The sequence below is a fragment of the Pithys albifrons genome, chromosome 4 (genome assembly GCF_047495875.1).
Source record: "Pithys albifrons albifrons isolate INPA30051 chromosome 4, PitAlb_v1, whole genome shotgun sequence".
Taxonomy (NCBI): domain Eukaryota; kingdom Metazoa; phylum Chordata; class Aves; order Passeriformes; family Thamnophilidae; genus Pithys; species Pithys albifrons.
This window is the reverse complement of record NC_092461.1, coordinates 83,931,085-83,951,565: the sequence shown is the minus strand read 5'-3', so window position 1 is coordinate 83,951,565 and position 20,481 is coordinate 83,931,085. Positions and strand designations below refer to the sequence as shown.

Sequence of the window (20,481 nt, the reverse complement as noted above, 5' to 3'; positions counted from 1 at the left end):
GGAGACCATGGTCACATAGCTGACTTTACCTCCTCCCACCTTCTTTTGTTAGTGTTTCCAGCCTGCCTTGATGAAGGTGTCATGCCAACTCCACCCACTGTCCCATAGGCTCATGACTTACCCTTTTCCACACCTCATCAAACAAGGGCACCCCAGCTCTTTCTTTTTCTCTCACTCCAATACACTACACAACTACACATCACAATAAGTATTTTTGACTAATAAATAAATCAAGCATCCCTGGGGAACCCTGCATTTATGCGCAACATTTTTCATCTGTGAGGTGCTGGCAACCAAGCATAGTGTGATGGCTGGAGATGGAGGTACACCAGTGTGGCACCTTGGGCTTCTCTATCTAACCCAGATTCATCAAAAAAGTTCTCTACCGGCATTTTAGCACCAGCTTTTGTCATCACACTTGCTGTATTGTAGTGTGCAAGATAAAACATGCTAACATCTGAAAAAGTTGGCTAAATCCTTCTTGTTGGAAAGTTGTTTGACCATATGGCAGTGCCTCAGGGATGAATTTATTACGAGTGTATGTTCAGAAAGGCCCTAAAACTGAAATTTTTTTCACACTGCAAGTCACTGATATATAACAAGTATTTTTGTGCAAATAATGAATTAGTAGTAATAAAATTGAAAATATTTACATCTTTTTATTTACCAGACAATCACAATTAGGCTGCCTTCTGCTTATGAAAAATATCCTGCTAATGTTTTCTCTAGTCATCTCTCCCCAAAAGATTATTATTTGCTTTCTGATGAGTAGCCTAATAGTTGCCTTTTCTGCAAAGCTACAAGTTTGTACAGCATGTGAAAATGGCATGGAAGGAAATTCACCCAACAGATCTGCTTTAAAGCAAGAATCAAATGGCAGGTCAAATCCATGCTTACTTGATTTGCTGAAGGTCATGGTTACAGAATCTGAGACTTTAGTCAGTATTTAACATAGCTAATAAACTATAGTTGATGTATTCCCTGTCCACTACATGGAAAAAATGCTATACTGTGGAAATTGCATTTGTGTTTTTCTTGGGGCATCTGAGGTCCCAGTTTTAACTCACCTTTCTTCTAGATAACTTTACCAATCAAGTCCCCTCCTTGAAAGCCTGGACTATTTATAAAGCTCTTTACTGCTACAATTTCTAGGTCTCTTTGTCTCTTCCCATGTTGTGAAAATATTGCTTATTTCTTGGTGTGCACTTGGGAAATGAAACACAGTAGGATCAAAACAATACAAGTATTAGATTGGCTATAGTTGTTTGAGCACAGAACTGGTAAAATCCCTGCAAGAAGCTTGTCAGCTGATAAGGTCATTCTCAAATTACTTTGTATTTTTTTTCCTTCAGACTGGAATTATCAACTGACTTAATGGTTTGATAAATAGAAATACTAAATTTTATGCATTGTGATAACAAGTATTCTTTTTTTTATTTCTAGCTTTTTTTATTGTAATTCACCATAGTACATCTGTTTTGCATAGTAATATTTAAAAAAATACCAAATGACTCTTGGTGTGTCTCTAACATGTCCTTTCATTCTTACATACCTTCCCTTCACAAAATAGAAAATACAAGCATTAACATTAGAAAAACTAATCTGCCCAAAGTTTTAGTGATTTATGCTTAGGTAGGTGGTTTGTTAAGGAGCATTTTAATTTATTTCTAACCTCTGATCCCCTCTCTAAATGCTCACAATACCTTCCAGAATAAAACTCTGACAAATACTAGCCCTCCTGTATCTCGCCATTATGCTTCTTCAAACATTCATATCATACATCTCTGCTGAGCAGCAGAGAACCTTTACAATCAGGTCAAAAGTACAGTAAATACAGCTCAAAGCTCTTTTACCGTAGCTTTTTATTTAATGTGCCTCCTGGAGGCTGAGAGCTTTGTCAGCTGCAGTTAAAATGACAGGCACAACATCCCTCACACACATACAATCCAGTTTTGTTGTGCTCATTGGACTAACATTGACATTACATCCAAACACATATATTTAAAATATAAGTGAAGACATCTAGAATTTTAGGCTAATGTTTTTATTGTACATAAAATCATAGAATGTTTTGAGTTGGAAAGGACCTTAAAAATCACCAACTTCTGGCACCTCTGCCATTGGCAGGGATAGCTTCTGCTGGACGAGGTTGCTCAAAGCCCCATCCAACCTGACCTTGAACACTTCAAATAATGATCTACAATTTCTCAGGCTAAACATTGCTATTGTGAGTTCTGGCTTTACTTCATTCTCAATTCAAACTTGATCCAAACCTACATGTTGCCTAAGGCTGAGTGAAGAGCTCTGTATGCCTCCACTGTGTTTATTCCCTCTGTAACCAAAATAAAGTCTAAAGACAATTTTATGCACTTTTCCTTATTAACTATTGATTACACCTTTTTACAGACATTTTTGTGCCTACAGTAGACTGTTAAGCTCTGTATTGCACTCTTGGTGTAGAACAGAAACTCACAGCAAAAGGAGTCAAGACTTTTCAGAATTAAATTTTGAGGCACCTAATGAGTGTCATGATGTCCAAAGCAGTGCAAAGAACCTGAATTCATAAGGAGATGAGTTCTGCCTGACACAATAAAACATGACTACCCTTGAAGCTGGTGCTCAAGAAAAACACCATAACCAGGTATATTTGAAGCAGATTATTCAAATGTTGGACAACCTAGGTGAAAACAAATAGTAAAAAAATGTTCTGCACTCCTCTGACATCAGTTGTCTTGACTTTTTCCTATTCTTCCATGACCCATTTGTGTATCGCAGTGGCACTCAGCAGGTCCAGCTTGTCTAAAGAAAAGGAAATTAGAAGCACAGATGAAACCTGCGTTCAACTGAGGATGGAGAGTTTAGAGTGAGACACTTCTTTCCTCCTTGGACATCTGATGGACTCTCAAAGGGAATGAATATATCTTCCATTTCATGAAGGGTTTTTTTTGTTTTTCAGGTCCCCTCCCTTCAAATGGGTTGCTAAGCTTTTTTTTCTCTCATAACTATGTTCCAGGAATCCAAATGACTCTAACTGGAGCTACCAAACTACTAATTGCAAAGGGTTTGTGTTTTTACCAGTTCTTCTGCACACAGATGAATTAAAACCTCAGTTCTTCAGGCTGCATTCACCTTTTCTGTACTACACTTGAGCTTTTCTTTGGTTCCCTGGAAGCAAACAAATTTTTTCAGTTTATACTGTTAAGAATATAATTCTGCTTTGGGGCATTGCTATTTAATTGCTAATTGATAGATCCAAATGTGAAATCTTTCCCTAAGGTAACTTGTTTATGTTATTCCCTCCTATTTGTCTCAGAAATAGAGCCTACCACCTCTGTATGGAAAAACTACCTCTTTTTAAAGCTCAGTACAGACTTTTACCTTCACGACCTGAATTAAAGTTCTCTACAATATCACTTAAATTTATTCAGAGTAGTACAGTTGGACTTTGGTGCTGCTGAGTTCTCCCTACCTCACTGATATTACAGTTCAACCACCAGTCATGTCTTTAGTAGAGGTGTTAAGGTGAAAAACAAACGCGGTGACAATCATCTTGATGGGCAGTGAACATCCTTTGACATCTCAATCACCTATCTGACTGTTTAAATGCTATTTGTAATACAGGCTATGGTCTTTTTGTGAATAGACTCTTTGATTTACAGAGTCCTCCTGCCAAATATTAGGATGGGAGATTATAAGGATCAGGAGTAGATGAAAGGTTAATCCATCTGAAACAGAGTATTTTTGCTTTGAATGGACATATTTTCTTTTTTTTTTATTCATGAGTGTTTCAAGAGACAGTGGATGATTTATTTTAAAGTGACTCTAATTCAAGGTTATGACAACAAAACAACTGTCATTCTCTTTGATTTAGATGTTCCAATCTTTCCGTTACGCAAAGGCTGTGTTGGCTTTGTTTCCTTTATAAATAATGTTGCTCACACTGATACCAGCAAACTGACTCACGAGTTGTTTCACTAGCAGGTAAGTGGAGGTTTACTAAAGATATCTAATGCCAGAAAGTCTCCTTGGAGAAATTAGTGATATATGCAATGTTATTTGTGAAATGAAGTGCCATATTTCTAATGTTCTCTAAAATCCTGCATCTGAGAATCATTCTTCTTTAAAAAAAAAAAAAATTGACAGGGGGTTTATGCTGCTTGTAGGAAGCTTCAGTAAGATTTTCCTCTTTACCACCTGAAGAAGTTAATTAATATAGTAGAAAAGGTTCGACTGAAATGTTCGTTATCTATCATATACTGCTTTTCCTGCTTCATCTGGTTTTTTTCACTGCATCAGCCAGAGGCCACACATCCCTCAGAGACCTTTTAACTGGTCATCAATGAGTCTTCTTCTAGACCTGGACTGGGAGTTATCTAAGGAGGACTACTGCTGTCAGGTATAGTTTTGTTGCATTCATTCTGCTTAGGGAGACCAAATTCCATTCTTGATTACTCAAGTGTAAACATTGAATAACTCCATCTATCTACCTGATAGTTTAGCTTTCTCAGAAGACTGTGGTTTTGTGCACTCTAATTGCCAATTCTCGTAGTTAATCCTGTGTCAGTCTGCAGCACGCAGCAGAGGAAGGCAGAGGATAGCAACAGTCTCTAGCTTGAAGTAAATAACCACAAGGAAAATTGGGGCAGAGTAAATGCCTATATTTAACACATGTTGTTGTAGATACCTGAACTAACTTTTATCCTTCAACTTTCCAAATTAAGTTTTTCAGACCAGAAGCTAAATTTCACCACGTGCACAGACCTACCCACATTCCTATGCATGGATGTAGTTCTGTGATGCCTGTGCAATAGGGGAAATACCTTTTCTACCACAGAATCATTTCCATGAGGGCTCCATGTGCTAATGCATGGACAAGACAAGCTAGAATGACCTAATTTAGACTATATTCATAAACCTTCCACACCTCTCCAAGGTGGCATTGGATGGCAGCACACCTTTTTCAATGACACTGTATCTTCTCCTACCCATAGCAGAAGCCATGCTAGCACTGAATGCCAACATGCAACCAAACTAAAGCTTTATGTGACCAGTACTCCAAATGCAGGTAGATTTTTATAGGCTTGCAGAATTCAGATTTGTATCTTTCCACCTTTGTTTTCCTATTCATTCTCCCCCTCAGACCTATGGGAGGAAGATGGCTCTGAAAAAAACAGGCTCTGAAAAAACACATCTCAAAGAGGTATTTTCTTCACCCTGCCCAGCCTACACATTTCCCAGAGAAAATAATAATCTATTGAATTAATTTTTAATCATTTTCTTTTTACTTTCTAGTATAAAAATTTACTTGTTTGGTGGCAAGGGAAAAAGAACAATGGCACTTTTAAGTAGCTCTCAGGAAAAAAATATCCTGATGCATGTTTTTTTCAATAAGACATACCTGGGTTTATGAGATAATGCACTTAAACAGCAGAGTACATGCTATAAATCCACATTCTTGATTTCTGTCATTTAAAAATATTAGCTATTATCCTGATGGTGCCATCTACTTTTACTATTATTTTGTTTACAACTACTGGAGCAAACACAGCCAGAGAAAACAGATGAATGGCTCCTGAAGGAACATCTAGGAGTGCTGCTTTCTTTAGAGCAGGAACACAGAACTTGTTTTTCAAAAAATGGTTAATGCTTTTCTGTAAAAGGAGATTTCCTTGATGCTTGTTGATAACATTTCTGTGATGACATTATTACTGACAAACAATGATTTACTAAAGAGAGTGAGAACAGTGGCCTCCAGAAATGTCACTTGAAGGCCTCTTGATTGATTTTTACAATGATCCCAAAAGAACTATTTGTCCTGTATTCAAATTCAATACAATTTTTCATTCCTTGTAGAAAGTTACAGCTATATATGGGCCTAAAATTAATTTATTCTGGAAGCAAATAAGAAAAAATAGTGTAATAAAAGCAGATTACAAAATCTGGGGCACAGTAATTAATGTTTCAAAGAAACATGAATCGTCCCATTACAATCTTAATAAATAAACATATATTTAGTAGGCACTGATCATCGTAGCTTGTCACCAAGTCACTCTATTGTGAAGGTGTAGAGTGAAGGTGTAACCAAATAGTATAAATACAGCATTTCCACAACAATTCCAAGGAGTATGAGTACATCCATTTCAAACCTGCATCAGGAACAGCAAAGCTGGTTTGGGGTTTTTCTTTTAGGTAGGTTATGTTGGTCAAAATTGCAATAGACTAATAATCATATTTCTTAGTGTATCATAATAATTATATTCCTTAATGCATCACAACTTTAGAAAGCAACAGCAGCTTTATGGAGAGTGAGAGAAAAAAACAACTGTGATTATCACTTATACTGTCCAGCAGCAAAGACAGGGAAAACCTTCACTAAATTTCATTGCCTTCCCTGATAGCTGGGTGTTAGATGACTTGCAAAATTTCCCCCTTCCCAGAACACAACAAGCTGTCTGTGCCAGAAGAAAAGCTCCTGTGAAGTGCAAGTATTGAACAAGAAAGCAAAACAGCAATCAATAGTACATTAGTTCATTTACAGACCCAAATTTTCTACAAGTCCTTGTTTTATCTCTCTGTAGGTCTCTTGTTTTCAATAAATTGTCCACACACCTGCTATGAAGAGGATTATTTCACTAATGACTTTGTGAGCATTCTGTGCTTTATGCCTCATGACAAAACAAGTGTTTTTACATAACCTCCAACAGTTTATGGAGTGGGTCTTTTTAATTCCAGGTACTTGAGATAACAGCATATCTTACCGTCTCAGCAATTGTATGTGGAAAATTATACTGCTGCAAGGAGTTTAACAATTAGAAAACATTTCCTGACTTTTCTGCTTTATTTTTCTCTCTGTCATTTTCTTGTTCTTGCTATTTCATTCATAAACACCTTGAGTAATTCCTTTTCTTCTCTGCTACTACAAAGACTTAAGTATATTGAGAACTCGCTCCATCTTTTCTCAATCATTTTTACTTTTCTTGCTTTCACTATCTTTGCTGAAATACTCAGGGCTATGCATATTTTGAATGAAGCTACACTCATACCCTGTAGAGAACAGTAGTCCTGGCCAGTTAGTTTCTGCATAGCTTAGATGCTTTATTGCAATTTTTATTGTTGGCAACAAAATCATGGAATATTGGCTATATCTAACCTTAAATGTGAATCAAAATTATTTCCTGATAGTGACATTTTTCCTTATTCATAAAACAAACACATAATTGTGTTATTTCAATGCTATCTAAAGGGGAAAAGTAAAAGCAGTATCAATAGGAAGTAAACGAAACTTTCAATTTTTATTCAGCTGTAATCTTTGCAAGACCTTCAGTCTGCTCAGCTTATGATTTGATCAGAAAATTCTTTTTGTACAGTTTTCAGTCAGGAAAAATATAGTTTATAGAATTCTCTTCAGCATATACAAACACATATCTTACCTTTAAAATTTCAGCAAGTATGATTTACAGCCTCATTTCAGTCTAGCAATGCTGTTTATAGGGAAGTCACAGGTGTAACCATATGAGTAATATTTTACTAGCAGCTAGCCCAATTGGTATATGTGTGGCTTTAGATACAATTTTTTTTATTTAGCTTGTATAGATATACACTCCTCTTTTTTATCTCTTTGATCTTTTCTTCAGAAAGTACTCTATCTATCAGTGTAAAGTTATGTCTAAGAAAATAGTAGACATTGAAATCATATCTGTTATTCTGATGCAATAAATCTCCTAGACACATGGCAGAGAACACCCTTATACAACAAACATTTGTTCGGGTCTGATGACATTTCATGAACTTGAGTTTGCACAACACAGTGTTATATAGTGTGAACACGTGTGAGGAAACAGAATACCTGTAATTAGTCACTAACACCTGGTTAACTCTATTTTCTTGAACACTAGAGGGAGATCAAAGCAAAAGAATAAATTATATAATACATTATGGATACTAATTGCAGTTGTTCATAAAATTTCAAAAGCTTACATGATGAAACAACACCAGGTATCATAGTATCTTAATTTTTCTTCACAGTTCTCACATATCCTTATTTGATATTGTTTTACCTGGATTGTAATTTTAAAGAAAAACAAAAAAAAAACCCACAACTTGGGAGGAAAATTATTAGATCAAAACCACAATTACTCTATTCTGTATTAAATTAGTTTTTCATATTAAATATGTTTACTTTGATGAAAAGATACATTTTCTAGCATCTGAAAAATGAAATATAAGCAAAGAGTCCAGCTATTCAGTCCACTATTTGCTGACTACATGGTACGTTTTTCTAGCATGTACCTATAACGGTAAGCAGAAGAAAACCATTGTTTTGAAAGACTTTCCCTGGACAGTGATTTTTCTGTTACACCTAAATGACAGCAACTGAGACCATTTGCATTCAGAAGAGGATGGAAATCAGTGCTGTCACTCTTACCATTCACAGCTGCTGTTTCAATTCAGTGTCTGCTGAACAAAGTTTTTAAAATACAGGTTTTCTTAGTTTTCTATGAAAGAAAGTTATCAAATGCACACTTTTTGCCGCCTCAGTTACTGATGAAAAACATCAATACTTTCAGCAGGATTCCCAAAGGCAGACCCTGTAGGACCAGGAACAATTTCCTAAGAGGAAGGATCTGGTTAATCAGCCCTCCTGGAGGAGGAACGCTCGCATCCAAGTTTCACAACCAAGAAGCTACTCATGCTGTGGTTTGGACATAGATAGGTAGGGATAGGCTAGGAATGTCTGAGCTGGACAGAGTACAGCCTGGTGTAAGGAGAAAATATGATGCATACCCATAATAATTGCTATAGCTGTTTAGGGAAGAAAAGGGTTGGAAAGGCTCTAGGGAAATAACAGGAGTGAGAGAAGAGCAGATAGGAAAGGAGAGCAGGAAATTTTCCTTTCAGCACAGTTTGCTGCTCGAGTGTCTCAGAGCTTTCTGTGAAACCAAGCAAGCTCTCCTTCACAAAAAGGGGGGGAAAAAGAATGCTCCAAGTTCATTTCATAGCTTGCTCGAAAAAGGAATAGTACTTAAACATTATTGGAAAACTCTGCTTCCACTAAATTTTACCAATTTTCTGGATGCTTCCTGCACTGTTTGGGTCTGTTTAATAAATGGTGAGGAATTTAAAATCAAGGTTATCTGAGAAAACTACTTCCTTCAAGAGTTTAACATGTGTAGCTGAGGATGTTTTGTTTATGATTTGCTGCTGTTCCTCAAGCAGAAAGGTTTCTGTTCAGGTTTTTTTGTACAGGACATGTTGAATTACCTTAAGCACAGTCAACCTAGAATTCAGTGAGATATTTTAAGTACTCCGAGATAACCAGGGATTCCCACTTTAACTGTGGCCAAAAAATTTATAGGAGGTAGAGAAGCTAACAGGGCCCTTAGGAATCCATGTGTTTCTGACACAGTTATTTTCAACAACTGTAAAGAATGATACAATGTTCAAGGCAAGGCAGAATCAGGCTCTGTGTGTTCTTTTCCACTTATTTGCTTGTTCAGGATGGAAAAAATGTGTAGCTCCCATCCATGAGACTTTGGCTAGCATTTTCAGACAAAGGAGGTCATCCTAAGCAGCACCAGCCAGCATAACCTGTCACACACAGCTTGTCTAGCCACATCCACAAGGGATTCTTGTTCCACTGGGACCAAGTTTTGGAAGGTGAACCAAACCAAACGATTATCAGGTGCCCTGATGAAAGAGGTATTTTTATTTCAAACAATTAGAGTATACACACTGAATAGCTTTGGAAATGAAATGCTACAGATAATGACACCAGAGGCAAGTGCTAATATACTGAAGACTTTTGGGGATTGAGAAAAAGTCATGGTATTTCAAGTGAAAAACTAGCACCTTTTATATGCCTTTGTATATACTGGATGGATTGTCAAATATACTGTATATACTGTGTCTGATACACAAGCCACTTATTCTGTTTCATTTCTAATAATTACATTTTTCATAACATTTTTATACATAGAGCAGAGAATTAATACAGTTCATAATTCTGGAAAGAAATCTTTGCATCTACATAATTTTCTAGTTATCTCAGCTGTTCTGTGCAGTCCAAAACCTGAAGAGACTACTCAGTACACTTTCAGGTTTTATTTATTGCCAGCTATTTAAAGAGCAGGTACACCTTGGGGTGTCTCTGATAAAGGGAGGTATAGTTTGCTATTAAAAAAATAATAGATGCAAAAGACCACCCAGGAAGTTATATGGTATCTAAAGTATGTAATTTGCTTACTATATCTTATCATTATAATTCACAACTGAAATTACTTTTGTTGCTATTACAGCTGAGAGGGTGAGTTTATTTAACATTTTGGGATTGAGGGAAATATGTTGTTTATTTATTTAATGAAAAAGTTTTCATCCAAATTAAAAAAAAAAAACCAAAACCAACAAATAAATTAAGTGCAGACCTATTGTTCCCAGACCTTTCAGATGCTAAGTCATTGCATTCCTACTATAGACAAAATTATATTTTAGTTATCAGTGGGCACTGGGCACACAGGAGAGAGTTATGCTTTCTGTCCAAGGCTAATCCTGCAGGGGTACTTGGAGCTCCCAGTATCCACAAAGGCACTCTCAGCCTTGTCACAAGCTAAACTAGTAGAGCTGGCTTTTAGCTGTGTCGTATAAACCAGTGCTAACGTGCTTCCCAAGTGGCAAGAGTGTTGTAAAGAGCCACACTATAATCACAGTGATGAATGCAATTGAGAGGTAATCTGATTTTGATTTGTTTACTAAGTTTATACGATATTGTCAGAAAAGTTTCTGGTCCTGGCTTTCATTGTCTCAGTTTGCTATGTTGTCTTTCTTTAGATAACTACAAATCAAATAGAAATTGTCGATAATATTAAAAAATACATGCATTTCTAGTAACTTCACTGTTGCAATCAACTCATTGCCCCTTATACCTGCTCAGGAGACTGCTGCGTCTTTCTAGATAAATAGTATTTCTGAATATCCAATGTTACTGAGCTCTTGATTTCTCCCTCCGGGATCTAATTTAAACATGAAAAAGAGCAGGTTGAGATTTCTGCAGGTTTTGCTATACAGCTACATTTGCAAATGTGTTTCAGACATAAAGGGTCTTCTGTTGTCATTTTTCACTTTTTGACTGTTTCACATTTCTTGATACAGTCAGACAAGCTTTATTCTTAGACCATAAATTAGAGATATTTGTTAAGATCCTTTATGGAAACCTAATAAAAAAGTGTGCAATATGCTGAAATGAGACTTTGAAACAAAAATGTCTTTTTCAAGCTTTCTATTAATTGTTTGGAAACAACGTTAAGTGATGTAAGTGATTATTCAGTTTACTGTAAATGCACTGAAGCCCTTATAAATTCTCTGTTCTGCCCAAATGCTGTACTTACTAAAACATTACTGTAAAATTACAAGCAGTGGGTATAATATGTCATGCCATTCAAATAGCATATGTTTTCAGTGAAGGCATCTTCATGTTTTTCAGGCAGATTATTTAAGGAATATGACTATATCAGTAAAGAAGCATTATGAAAAAATAGTTTTGAGAAAATAGTGAAATTTTGTCAACTGATTCTCCTTTTTAAATCACATTAAAATGAGATTTTAATGTCTCTGTTGACTTTCTAGTGAGTGAAAATTAAGTTGTTAAAGAGATTGCTAGATTAGAAATCATAAAACATAACTGATGCAGATCTAGGTGAGAATAGGGAAAACATATCATTACAAAAACATTGTCAAGTCTCTTACTCTTGTTAACAATTCCTTCCTTCCCATACTGGCAGACGTTAACCTAATTTTCTTTGAAACGTTCATACGTGCCACAGTGCAATACAGTTCATTTATTCCACTACACAGCCTGTGTTTTCAGATACATGTGAGTACTCTCCTGAACACTTTCTTTCTTAAAGGAGCTTGTTTCAATCAAATTCATTACAGCAGGTGGTCCAAAGCTCAGCATTCTATACCACAGGTAACACTTTACTGGAAATCTCAGCAGATGACTGTAGCAAACCCAACTTAGAAACCTGTTTTCCACTGAAAAGAGGCCAAATAGATCCACCTGCATTAAGTCTAATCAGATGCAGGCAGCAGATCAGCTGTCCTGGTAGCAGATACTGACACATGTAGAGAATTTTATTTGCTTACAAAATAATTAAAACTTTTGGCTTCTCCTTTTGGAACTGTAACAGTGTGTTATGGTATTCAGCAACTTTTGACTATGAACAAATGTCCAAAGTAATTTCAAGATTTATTGGTATGAAAGTGTCAAACAAACCTGTTTTAAACTTAAAAACTGAGGGAAAAATAATAAAATCATAGAATCATAGTCATTTAGGTTGGGAAAAATGTTTAAGATCATTAAGTCCAACTGCCAAATCCTTCTCTAAACCATGTCCCTAAGACCCACATCTCCACATCATTTAAATACCTTGTGAGATGGTGACTTAACCACTACTGTGGGCAGCCTGTTTCAATGCCTGACAACACTTTCGGTGAAAATATATCAGTTCTTAAAAGAAGGGGACTTTCCAAATAGCACCTGCATCTGTGTTTCACAAGAAGGGCTATAAAATTACAGGAAAAGTGTGCCATCATTTATGAGTCCTGTCTGAGCTAAATTAATATCATATCTATTCATACATTAATGAGAAAAGTAAAAAGCCTAGTCTTTTTGAAAGATTCTTATATGCTTTGAGGTAGTTGAGATCAGAGTTATTATGGAGAAAGGAAAACATCATCTTGGTGCTGAAATGAGCATTCAGTCTTTTAAACAGTTGTAAAATACAGGCAAGAAAAGATTGTACTTTGGATCTTAGAAATATGTTCATGAAATCAAAAGATGGTCTCCATTTAAATGAAAAAGAAGCCTCTTGCTACTATCTAACATGCCTGTAAAAACATCAATATTTACAAATGTTCACCTCTAAATTGAGGGCATTTCATTACACCATCAACAGTGTGGTGGTAAACATGTTACTGTTCTGGACAACAGTTTATCTTGGCATTGGTCTTATTTGTGTCTAATAATACTGCAGATCTTGTGAGAAATGCCAGACTTTCTCAAAGCAAACAGCTGGGCCAGTAAAGATTGCCAAACTCCTAAAGTCTGTCAGATTAGTTCCAGTAAATGTGGGATCCCCATTGGTAAAGAAAACTACACCTATTTTTTAAAATTACTTTGAAGCTAAAAGAGAATTTACATTTTGATTTTCTCTAAAAATACGAGCAGAGCCTTGAACAGCTTGTATTTTATCCAATCCAATTTTGCCCCCTCTAGTGATAATATATGTGCTTTCCATTGCAAGAGATGATATTTCAAATGTCTATTTTTGCTTTATCATTGTGGTAAATTTCATCTTGATGTTTGTGTTTCCACATGTTTTCTGTAGGAGAAATTCCAAACATTCAATCGAGACCTAAAATTGCTCCAGATGAGGGAGAAAGCCTGGATCAAAAGAAGAATGATCTGACTCACATGCCAGCTTCAGAATAAGGCCAAATGTATAAAACAGCAATCTAGAATCTTTCTCCACCAGAAGAGATGAGCACTGAGAGACCTTTCAATTTAATCAAACACCCAGGGCAGACAAGCCTTCCTTCTCTTGAAAATATAAGTGATTTTTCCTTAAATAGCACTGACTGCACCCAGGTTGTGGTGCCAGAGGAAGTTTTTTTCACTGTTGCTGCTGCTGGGATACTGGAAAATCTGCTTATCCTTGTTGCTGTTGCTAGAAATAAGAATTTGCACTTGCCCATGTACTTCTTCATTTGCAGTTTAGCTATTTCAGACATGTTAGGTAGCTTGTACAAAACACTGGAGAACATCTTTATCATCTTGTGCAAAATGGGATACCTGACACGTCATGGGGACTTTGAGAAAAAACTGGACGATGCCATGGATTCCATGTTCATTCTGTCTTTACTGGGGTCTATTTTCAGCTTGTTAGCTATTGCAGCAGATCGATACATCACTATCTTCTACGCTTTACGCTACCATAATATCATGACACTAAGAAGAGCCTTGGTTATCTTGGCAATCATTTGGACGTTCTGTGCTGGCAGTAGCATTGCCATTGCCCTCTTCTCCTATGAAGCGGCAACAGTCATTCCCTTCACTATCCTCTTCCCTTCAATGATGTTTTTTATACTGTGCCTCTATGTCCATATGTTCCTCCTGGCTCGCTCTCATGCTAGAATGATTGCCTCACTGCCCACCAGCACAGTCCATCAGAAAACTAACATGAAAGGAGCAATTACGCTGACTATTTTTCTTGGAGTTTTCCTTTGCTGTTGGGCCCCCTTTGTTCTTCACATTCTCTTAGCAAGGTTTTGCCCACACAACCCATACTGTGCTTGCTACATGTCCATTTTTCATGTGAATGGAACTCTCATAATGTGCAATGCAATCATCGACCCCATAATTTTTGCATTCCGAAGCCCAGAACTGAGAAGTACATTTAAGAAGATGTTCTACTGTTCCAGGTCAAACTGGAACTGGTAAATATTTTGTGAAAAATGAGGATTATAGAAGCACCTATGGGGTGTTGTTAAACATCCATTTGTAGTGTTAAAAATACCAAGAATTATGTCCAAAGTAATATTATGCTTGTGATATATTGCCAGTGATTTTTCAGAGGCCTGCCAAAGAATGCATAAAAACTAAATATGCACACAGATCTTTGTCAACCAGACCTCCAGAGATATTACCAAGCTAATTCTACTGGCAATTTTCATGCAAGTTTAAAAAGAAAAAAGAATCATCTGAACTATCTTTTGCCATTTCAAACAAATTTAAACTAAGTCTTCTGCTTCACGTGTTGCATTACCATAGAGATGAGCCAGCTCATTTTGTATCAGTAATTTCAGTTTAAAGTGTGTACTACTTTAAATTCTGTTGTTTAAATTGCAACGAAATGAACACTTGTTTCTAAACTGCACATTCGTATGAGTCCATGATTAAATAGAAAATATGGATTTTGCTGAAAAAGTGAACTCATGACTCATGTTTAACATCTAGTCTCCTTCAAGTTATGCAATTAGTGATCTTTAGGTACTAAAATGAAAATTTTTCAGATCTATGTATTTATTGCAAAACCAAGTTTATCTATAAAAAGCAAAATCTGTTTTAACAAGAATTTTTTCCTTTCCATTAAAAGCAGCACAAATGTGCAGCTGCACAGTAAGAAATAACTGTTCGACTTGGTTAAAAAATAAAAAAATACAATAAGACAAAGCAAAATATCTACAGTACTGTAATAACCAGTGCACACAAATGATGAGCTTTGAAATTATAAAAAATATTGGACAGAAAATTGTGGCTTAACCAGCCTTTATATTAACTCTGCAACACATGAATTATCAATCAAATGTACCTTCCCATCTGCTTCTTTCAAACAGACACAGTAAAGAGAGCTAAGTAGTTTTCACCATCTTAGAAGTCACTGCCCCCTGTAGGGAAGTCCACTCTAACTCTGCATATGCAAAGTCTCCATATTTAGACTGAGCTCACTAAATGTAAATGATAATGTTGCTCTTTGAACAGATTCTTTAAGCCATGATTTGTGAAGTTTTAATTGTACTGTGCTGAAGTTACTATTCTCCTCTTATATATTAATGTATAACAGTGAACACTTTCCTCAGATTTTGGGACTTTACCTTCATCTGCCCAGCTTTAAATTGCAAATGTTTGAGAGGCAGAACTGCACCTTGGCTTTGAGAGGAAAAAGTTCATATTGGATCCTACCAGAAGCTAACAAGCCTGAAAGGAACATGTAGTCCCTTGAAAATCATAGGCAATGCTACAATCAATGATTCATTTGGAAGGGTCCACAAAATTTCTTATGCTTCTGGCAACAAAACATTTCATAGTCACTTACTGCAAAACCGAATAAGAAAAGCTTCTCCTCTGTTTTTGTTGGTTTGATCTGAACTTCATGTTCAGGAATAAAGTGAACAAATCTGATGAAGGCACCCAAGGCAATTAATTTTATGGAAAGTGAGCATGCCAGTGAGAGATAAACTTGCAGACCAGTGTGATTTTATTCAGAAATTAGCAAGACGCATACAGTTTATTTGTGAGAAAATATAGTTGAAAGTTTATTTACTTGAGAAACATCTAGTTTTGATGAATTACTGTTCTTGGCAAGACTTTCAGATAAATAGGTACCTTGGACTCCCGTTAGCTGAACAGAATTTCAACTTTTCAAATAAAACTAAACTCTTCAAATGATACATGCGTTCAAACAGAATTATACCCAAGAAGGATCTGGTTTTTAATTCTTTCCAAGGTAAATGCAGCAGGTAGCATTCATTGCATCTTTCTCATTCAACTGCATTTTTAATCCATCTTAGTTTGAAGTGTAATTTTGTCAGAACACACAATGCCATTGGGAGCTTTCTATTTAAAGAGGATGACTTAAAGTACAATTCTAAAGAAGTGAGTGTGATCAGAAAAGCAGGAAAACTTTTCATGTCCACTTGAAAGCAATTTTCTCATGTCCTCAAATCCTCTCATCTCCATAAGAGAAAGATCAGGCTAATGAATGGTCACACACTGTCCCATGAGTGACCATTAACTATCAAGTAATTCTGCATAACCTGTCTGGAGTAAAAATGCCTCCTGAGTAACTAAAATTATTTATTGCTTTCCATAATTTATTGGTTTTATATTAAGACTATGAGATGGATTTGTTACTCCACATTCCACTGCTCCATCAGCACCTTTATGGTACCATTTATATCAGCCTTAGTCCTTGAACAGTTACACCTAAACTTTGTATGAACTATCTGGATAAAAGTAGAGTTAGACAAAAACCACTTGCAAATGAGAGGAGTTACTCCATTGGCAACTTCACACTCACCGTCAACCTGACCAAGGATGGAGGAGATGGAGCACAAAGCCTGTGTGGATACTTGTATTGACATTTCAGCTGTAATGAGCTATATAGAAAGGTTTCCACAGCAAAAAGACAGATTGCCCTGATGGACCCCAAAGGAGCCTCAGGGCCACTGGCCCCCACAGCACCCTGACTAACCTTTTAGTTACAAGGTTAGGCAGCTAAGAACCACTTTCACAGATTCTGAAGCCACTCAGGAGTCTCTGAGTCATCACAGCATGAGAGTATTCAGTTCTGCAGGGGGTCGTGGTGTCACCATAACACCACGAGCTTTAGTATAGCCTCTAAATCTGGCAAGAAGCATCTTCAGAGCCTTTAAAATTCTACCACATGGGTTTTTCTGGTTGTTTTATCATGACAATTTAAATTTGGTCTCAGTGTTTGGTGGCGCTGAAATTAGAGGGTAGATGTCTTCCAATTCAAACTAGCTTCCCAGTCCAGGAACTCCTGCAGCTACTTACTTTAAATATTAATTAATATTAGCAACCATGCTAAATATGCATTTGAAATTTCACTTGAATTTTAAAGAGTAGTCTACAGAGTTGCTTGACTGGTGCACCATTTCAGTCTTACGGTCTACAGCCCTACATTTTCATTTACTGGAGAAATGAGACCACTGCCAAGCAATTTGGGTAATTACATCTGGTGTGACAGCTAAACCTGTCTTAACTGCCAGTCTGCGTAACAAGTCAAAAAAGAAGAGGAAAACAGTCCTTCAGCCCAGCACAGAGCAGCCCATGTCAGGGGACAAGCCAAGATAAGCTGATGGAGGCCTTGGGGCTCTCATCCGTGGTACCCCTCAGATCACAGGAAAGCCTTTAAAACAGGCTGGATGAACAGGCATTTGAAAGAAGCACAGACTTGAAAGTAGGAACTGGCTGGTTAATAAGGGACTGAGACTGGCAGTATTTCTCATTAGAAGAGCTGGCACTAGGGGCAGTTAGAAACCTGGGAACAGGCCCAGGGAAAATGGTTGATGAATAATAATTATTTAAAATAACAGTGCTAAATGAATTTGTTCAGCAGTTTTCTATACTGAAGATTGGGTGGCTCAGGAGTGTCAGGGGCACAAGAGAGCTCATAGGACAGAGGGGTTCCGGGATTCCCAAGCTGGAAACATTGCCAGCAAAGCCAGGGTCAGGTTAGGAGAGACAAGGGCAGGGAAGAAAAAGTAATTTCTAAGATTGGGTAGCACAGCATGGAAGTTGGCAGAACAGAGAATCAAAGAGGTGAAGAGGACATATTCATCTTGCATAGCTGGAAAGAAGTGTGTGAGCTGAGAGAAACAGAAATGAAAAAAGTAACATTCAGGGTCAGGCAAACAAAAGAAATGTTGAGAGATGAGTGAAAGAAGCAGAGATGTCCAGAACACTGCTTTTGCTCTTGGTTTGCAATAGCAACCAATAACTTGTGGATTTCTTCAACAGTATTTTTCACTTTATGTTGATGTATAGGGTGGAAATGTCCAGGTACTGGCAGTAGGGCTGCCAGTGACAAGAATTTCTTCTGTAAGAAGAATCCAGGACTCCCCAATGATGGACAGACTCAATTCCATCAGCATCAACAGACCCACCACAGGGCATAGCTGAGCCCTGCAGCCAAGAGGGTGGCACCTCTGTGCACATGTGCTTATAAAAGGGTAAAGACAGTGCACAGCAGCCATGAGACAGGAGTGGGAAAAAAATGCAAGAGTAACTTCCCTACGGACACCAAAGTGAGAGATAAAGGAGGCTGAGAAGGTACTGCAGGTGCTGGAACACCACTGTCCAGCAGTCTGTGGAGATGATCATGGTGATGCAGGTGTTTCTCTGCAGCCCTTGATAAGAACCATGCCACAGTGGCTATTCACACTGCAGTCCGTGGAAATCCAATGCTGGAGCAGGTGGATATTTCCTGAAGGAGCCTGTGGAAAACCTATGCTGAAAAGGTTTACCCCAAAGGGCTGCAGCCTATGGAGAGGACCCATGAATGGAGAAGAAAAAAAAATATTAAGTGTAAGGAGCAGCAGAGAGGAACTACTACAGACTGTCCACAACTCCCATTCTCCACCCTGATGGGGGCAAGGATGACATAGAGGATTCAAAAATTAAAAAATTATGCTGGGTGTGGGAAGAAGGGGAGGGTGGGGGAAGGCCATTTTGGTTTTGTCTGTTTCTCACTATCCTACTCTGTTTTAATTGGCAATAAATTAATTTTCCCCCAGGTCAAGCCTGATTTTTTATGACAGTAACCATTGAGCAATCTTGCTGTCTGTACCTTAACACACAAGCTTTGTTGATCTTATTTTCTGCCCCTATCCTGCTGAGGACGGGAAGTGAGAGAGCAGGCTGGGTGGGCACCTGGCAGTCACACAAGGTCAACCCACTGCAAACAATCCTACAAATAAGAATGAGCATTTCTAGTCTAAGAGGTCAGACGCGGGAGAACTGCAATGATGGGCAAACCACAGGTGAAGGAAATAGCTTGCAGTAGACTAGTTTAGTGAACTTGCACCAGCTTTCTTAGAGATTCCCACCCGAAGCAACCTTGGGTGCTCTTACACTGACACAAAAATGCTGACTTAAACTAATCAACAAATAAACCATAGACAATAATGATAAACTGGGTTCTGTGCATAAACCTTGGACATCCTTTTACCTCGAAGCACTGGGACACACTAAAAAAAATTCTCTCATTCCAGCTGATAGGAGTAAACTTAGCAAGTATACACTGCTTTTTGTGCTGAGTACAATCTGCCAGCTTTCTGCCATTGGATGGTGAAAACTGGGTGAAAGCTCTGACTTTTGGAAGGCAAAGTGAATTACTCTGAGAGGTGATAATAAAATGGTCTCAGAGCTTAGCACTATTGCTTTGACAGAACCAAATAAACCTCAAGAAAATATTTTACATTGAAAATGCAGAGCAGTAGCTTTTTAAACAGAATATTCTCTTACAGCTGCTCAGGAGTGTTCATAAAATGGTCCAGATATACTGTTTATTTAACTGTTGTTCAAGCTTGAACCCTGTAATATTTTTGTAACCAATGCCAGTCTCAGCATGTCAAAGGCAAGACTTTCTGAAAATACTTAAGCAAGATGTAGAGAATAGGCACAAGTGACACAGCCTGTGAAATAACTGTCTGACATATCAGTGCCAGAACTACAGTCACTACCACAGGAGAAAAAGAGCACTTGCTTCAGAAATTCCAGTGAAGACGTGACTAATAGAGAAAAATTATCTTGAGCACCATCATTACTGCTGCCAAGGAGGAAAGATATCAGTGGTGGCAGCAGTTGGAAGTGTCTGGAAGGAACCACTGTGGCTATCTGAATCAATGTCATGTACAAAGGATCATATGTATCTTCACAGTCATACAGATTCTTTCAACTCAATCCCATAGGCTTTCAGTCTCAGTCCTGCATCCATTTAATTTAAAGACCAATGAATCCTTAAAGTATTTTTTCCTTGGGTATATGTAAATGAAGTGATACCATAACTCATGGAAGGAATTCAAAACGGGTCCTGAAGAATCTATAATGTAAACAGGGGTAATGTTTGTGCTTTGTGCCTTAATTATTAATTTATTTTCCATTTCCTTTCAAATTGTTCAGTT

At 37.3% G+C, this 20,481-nt stretch overlaps 1 protein-coding gene and 1 long non-coding RNA gene across 3 annotated transcripts in view; one reads left to right on the top strand and one right to left on the bottom strand.

Annotated features, from left to right (window-relative positions):
* Nucleotides 1-20,481, bottom strand: part of LOC139670980 (uncharacterized) — a 77,829-nt gene that overhangs the window by 52,167 nt on the left and 5,181 nt on the right. The window lies entirely within an intron of this gene.
* Nucleotides 3,769-18,989, top strand: MC2R (melanocortin 2 receptor). Of its 2 annotated transcripts, XM_071554890.1 has the most exons (3): nt 3,769-3,981; nt 4,297-4,396; nt 13,383-18,989. In XM_071554890.1, the coding sequence occupies exon 3, from the start codon at nt 13,535-13,537 to the stop codon at nt 14,492-14,494; it is 960 nt and encodes a 319-aa protein (XP_071410991.1). In that variant the 5' UTR covers nt 3,769-3,981; nt 4,297-4,396; nt 13,383-13,534; the 3' UTR covers nt 14,495-18,989. The 2 variants fall into 2 exon arrangements, with proteins under 2 accessions (XP_071410991.1, XP_071410992.1); XM_071554891.1 differs by lacking the exon at nt 4,297-4,396.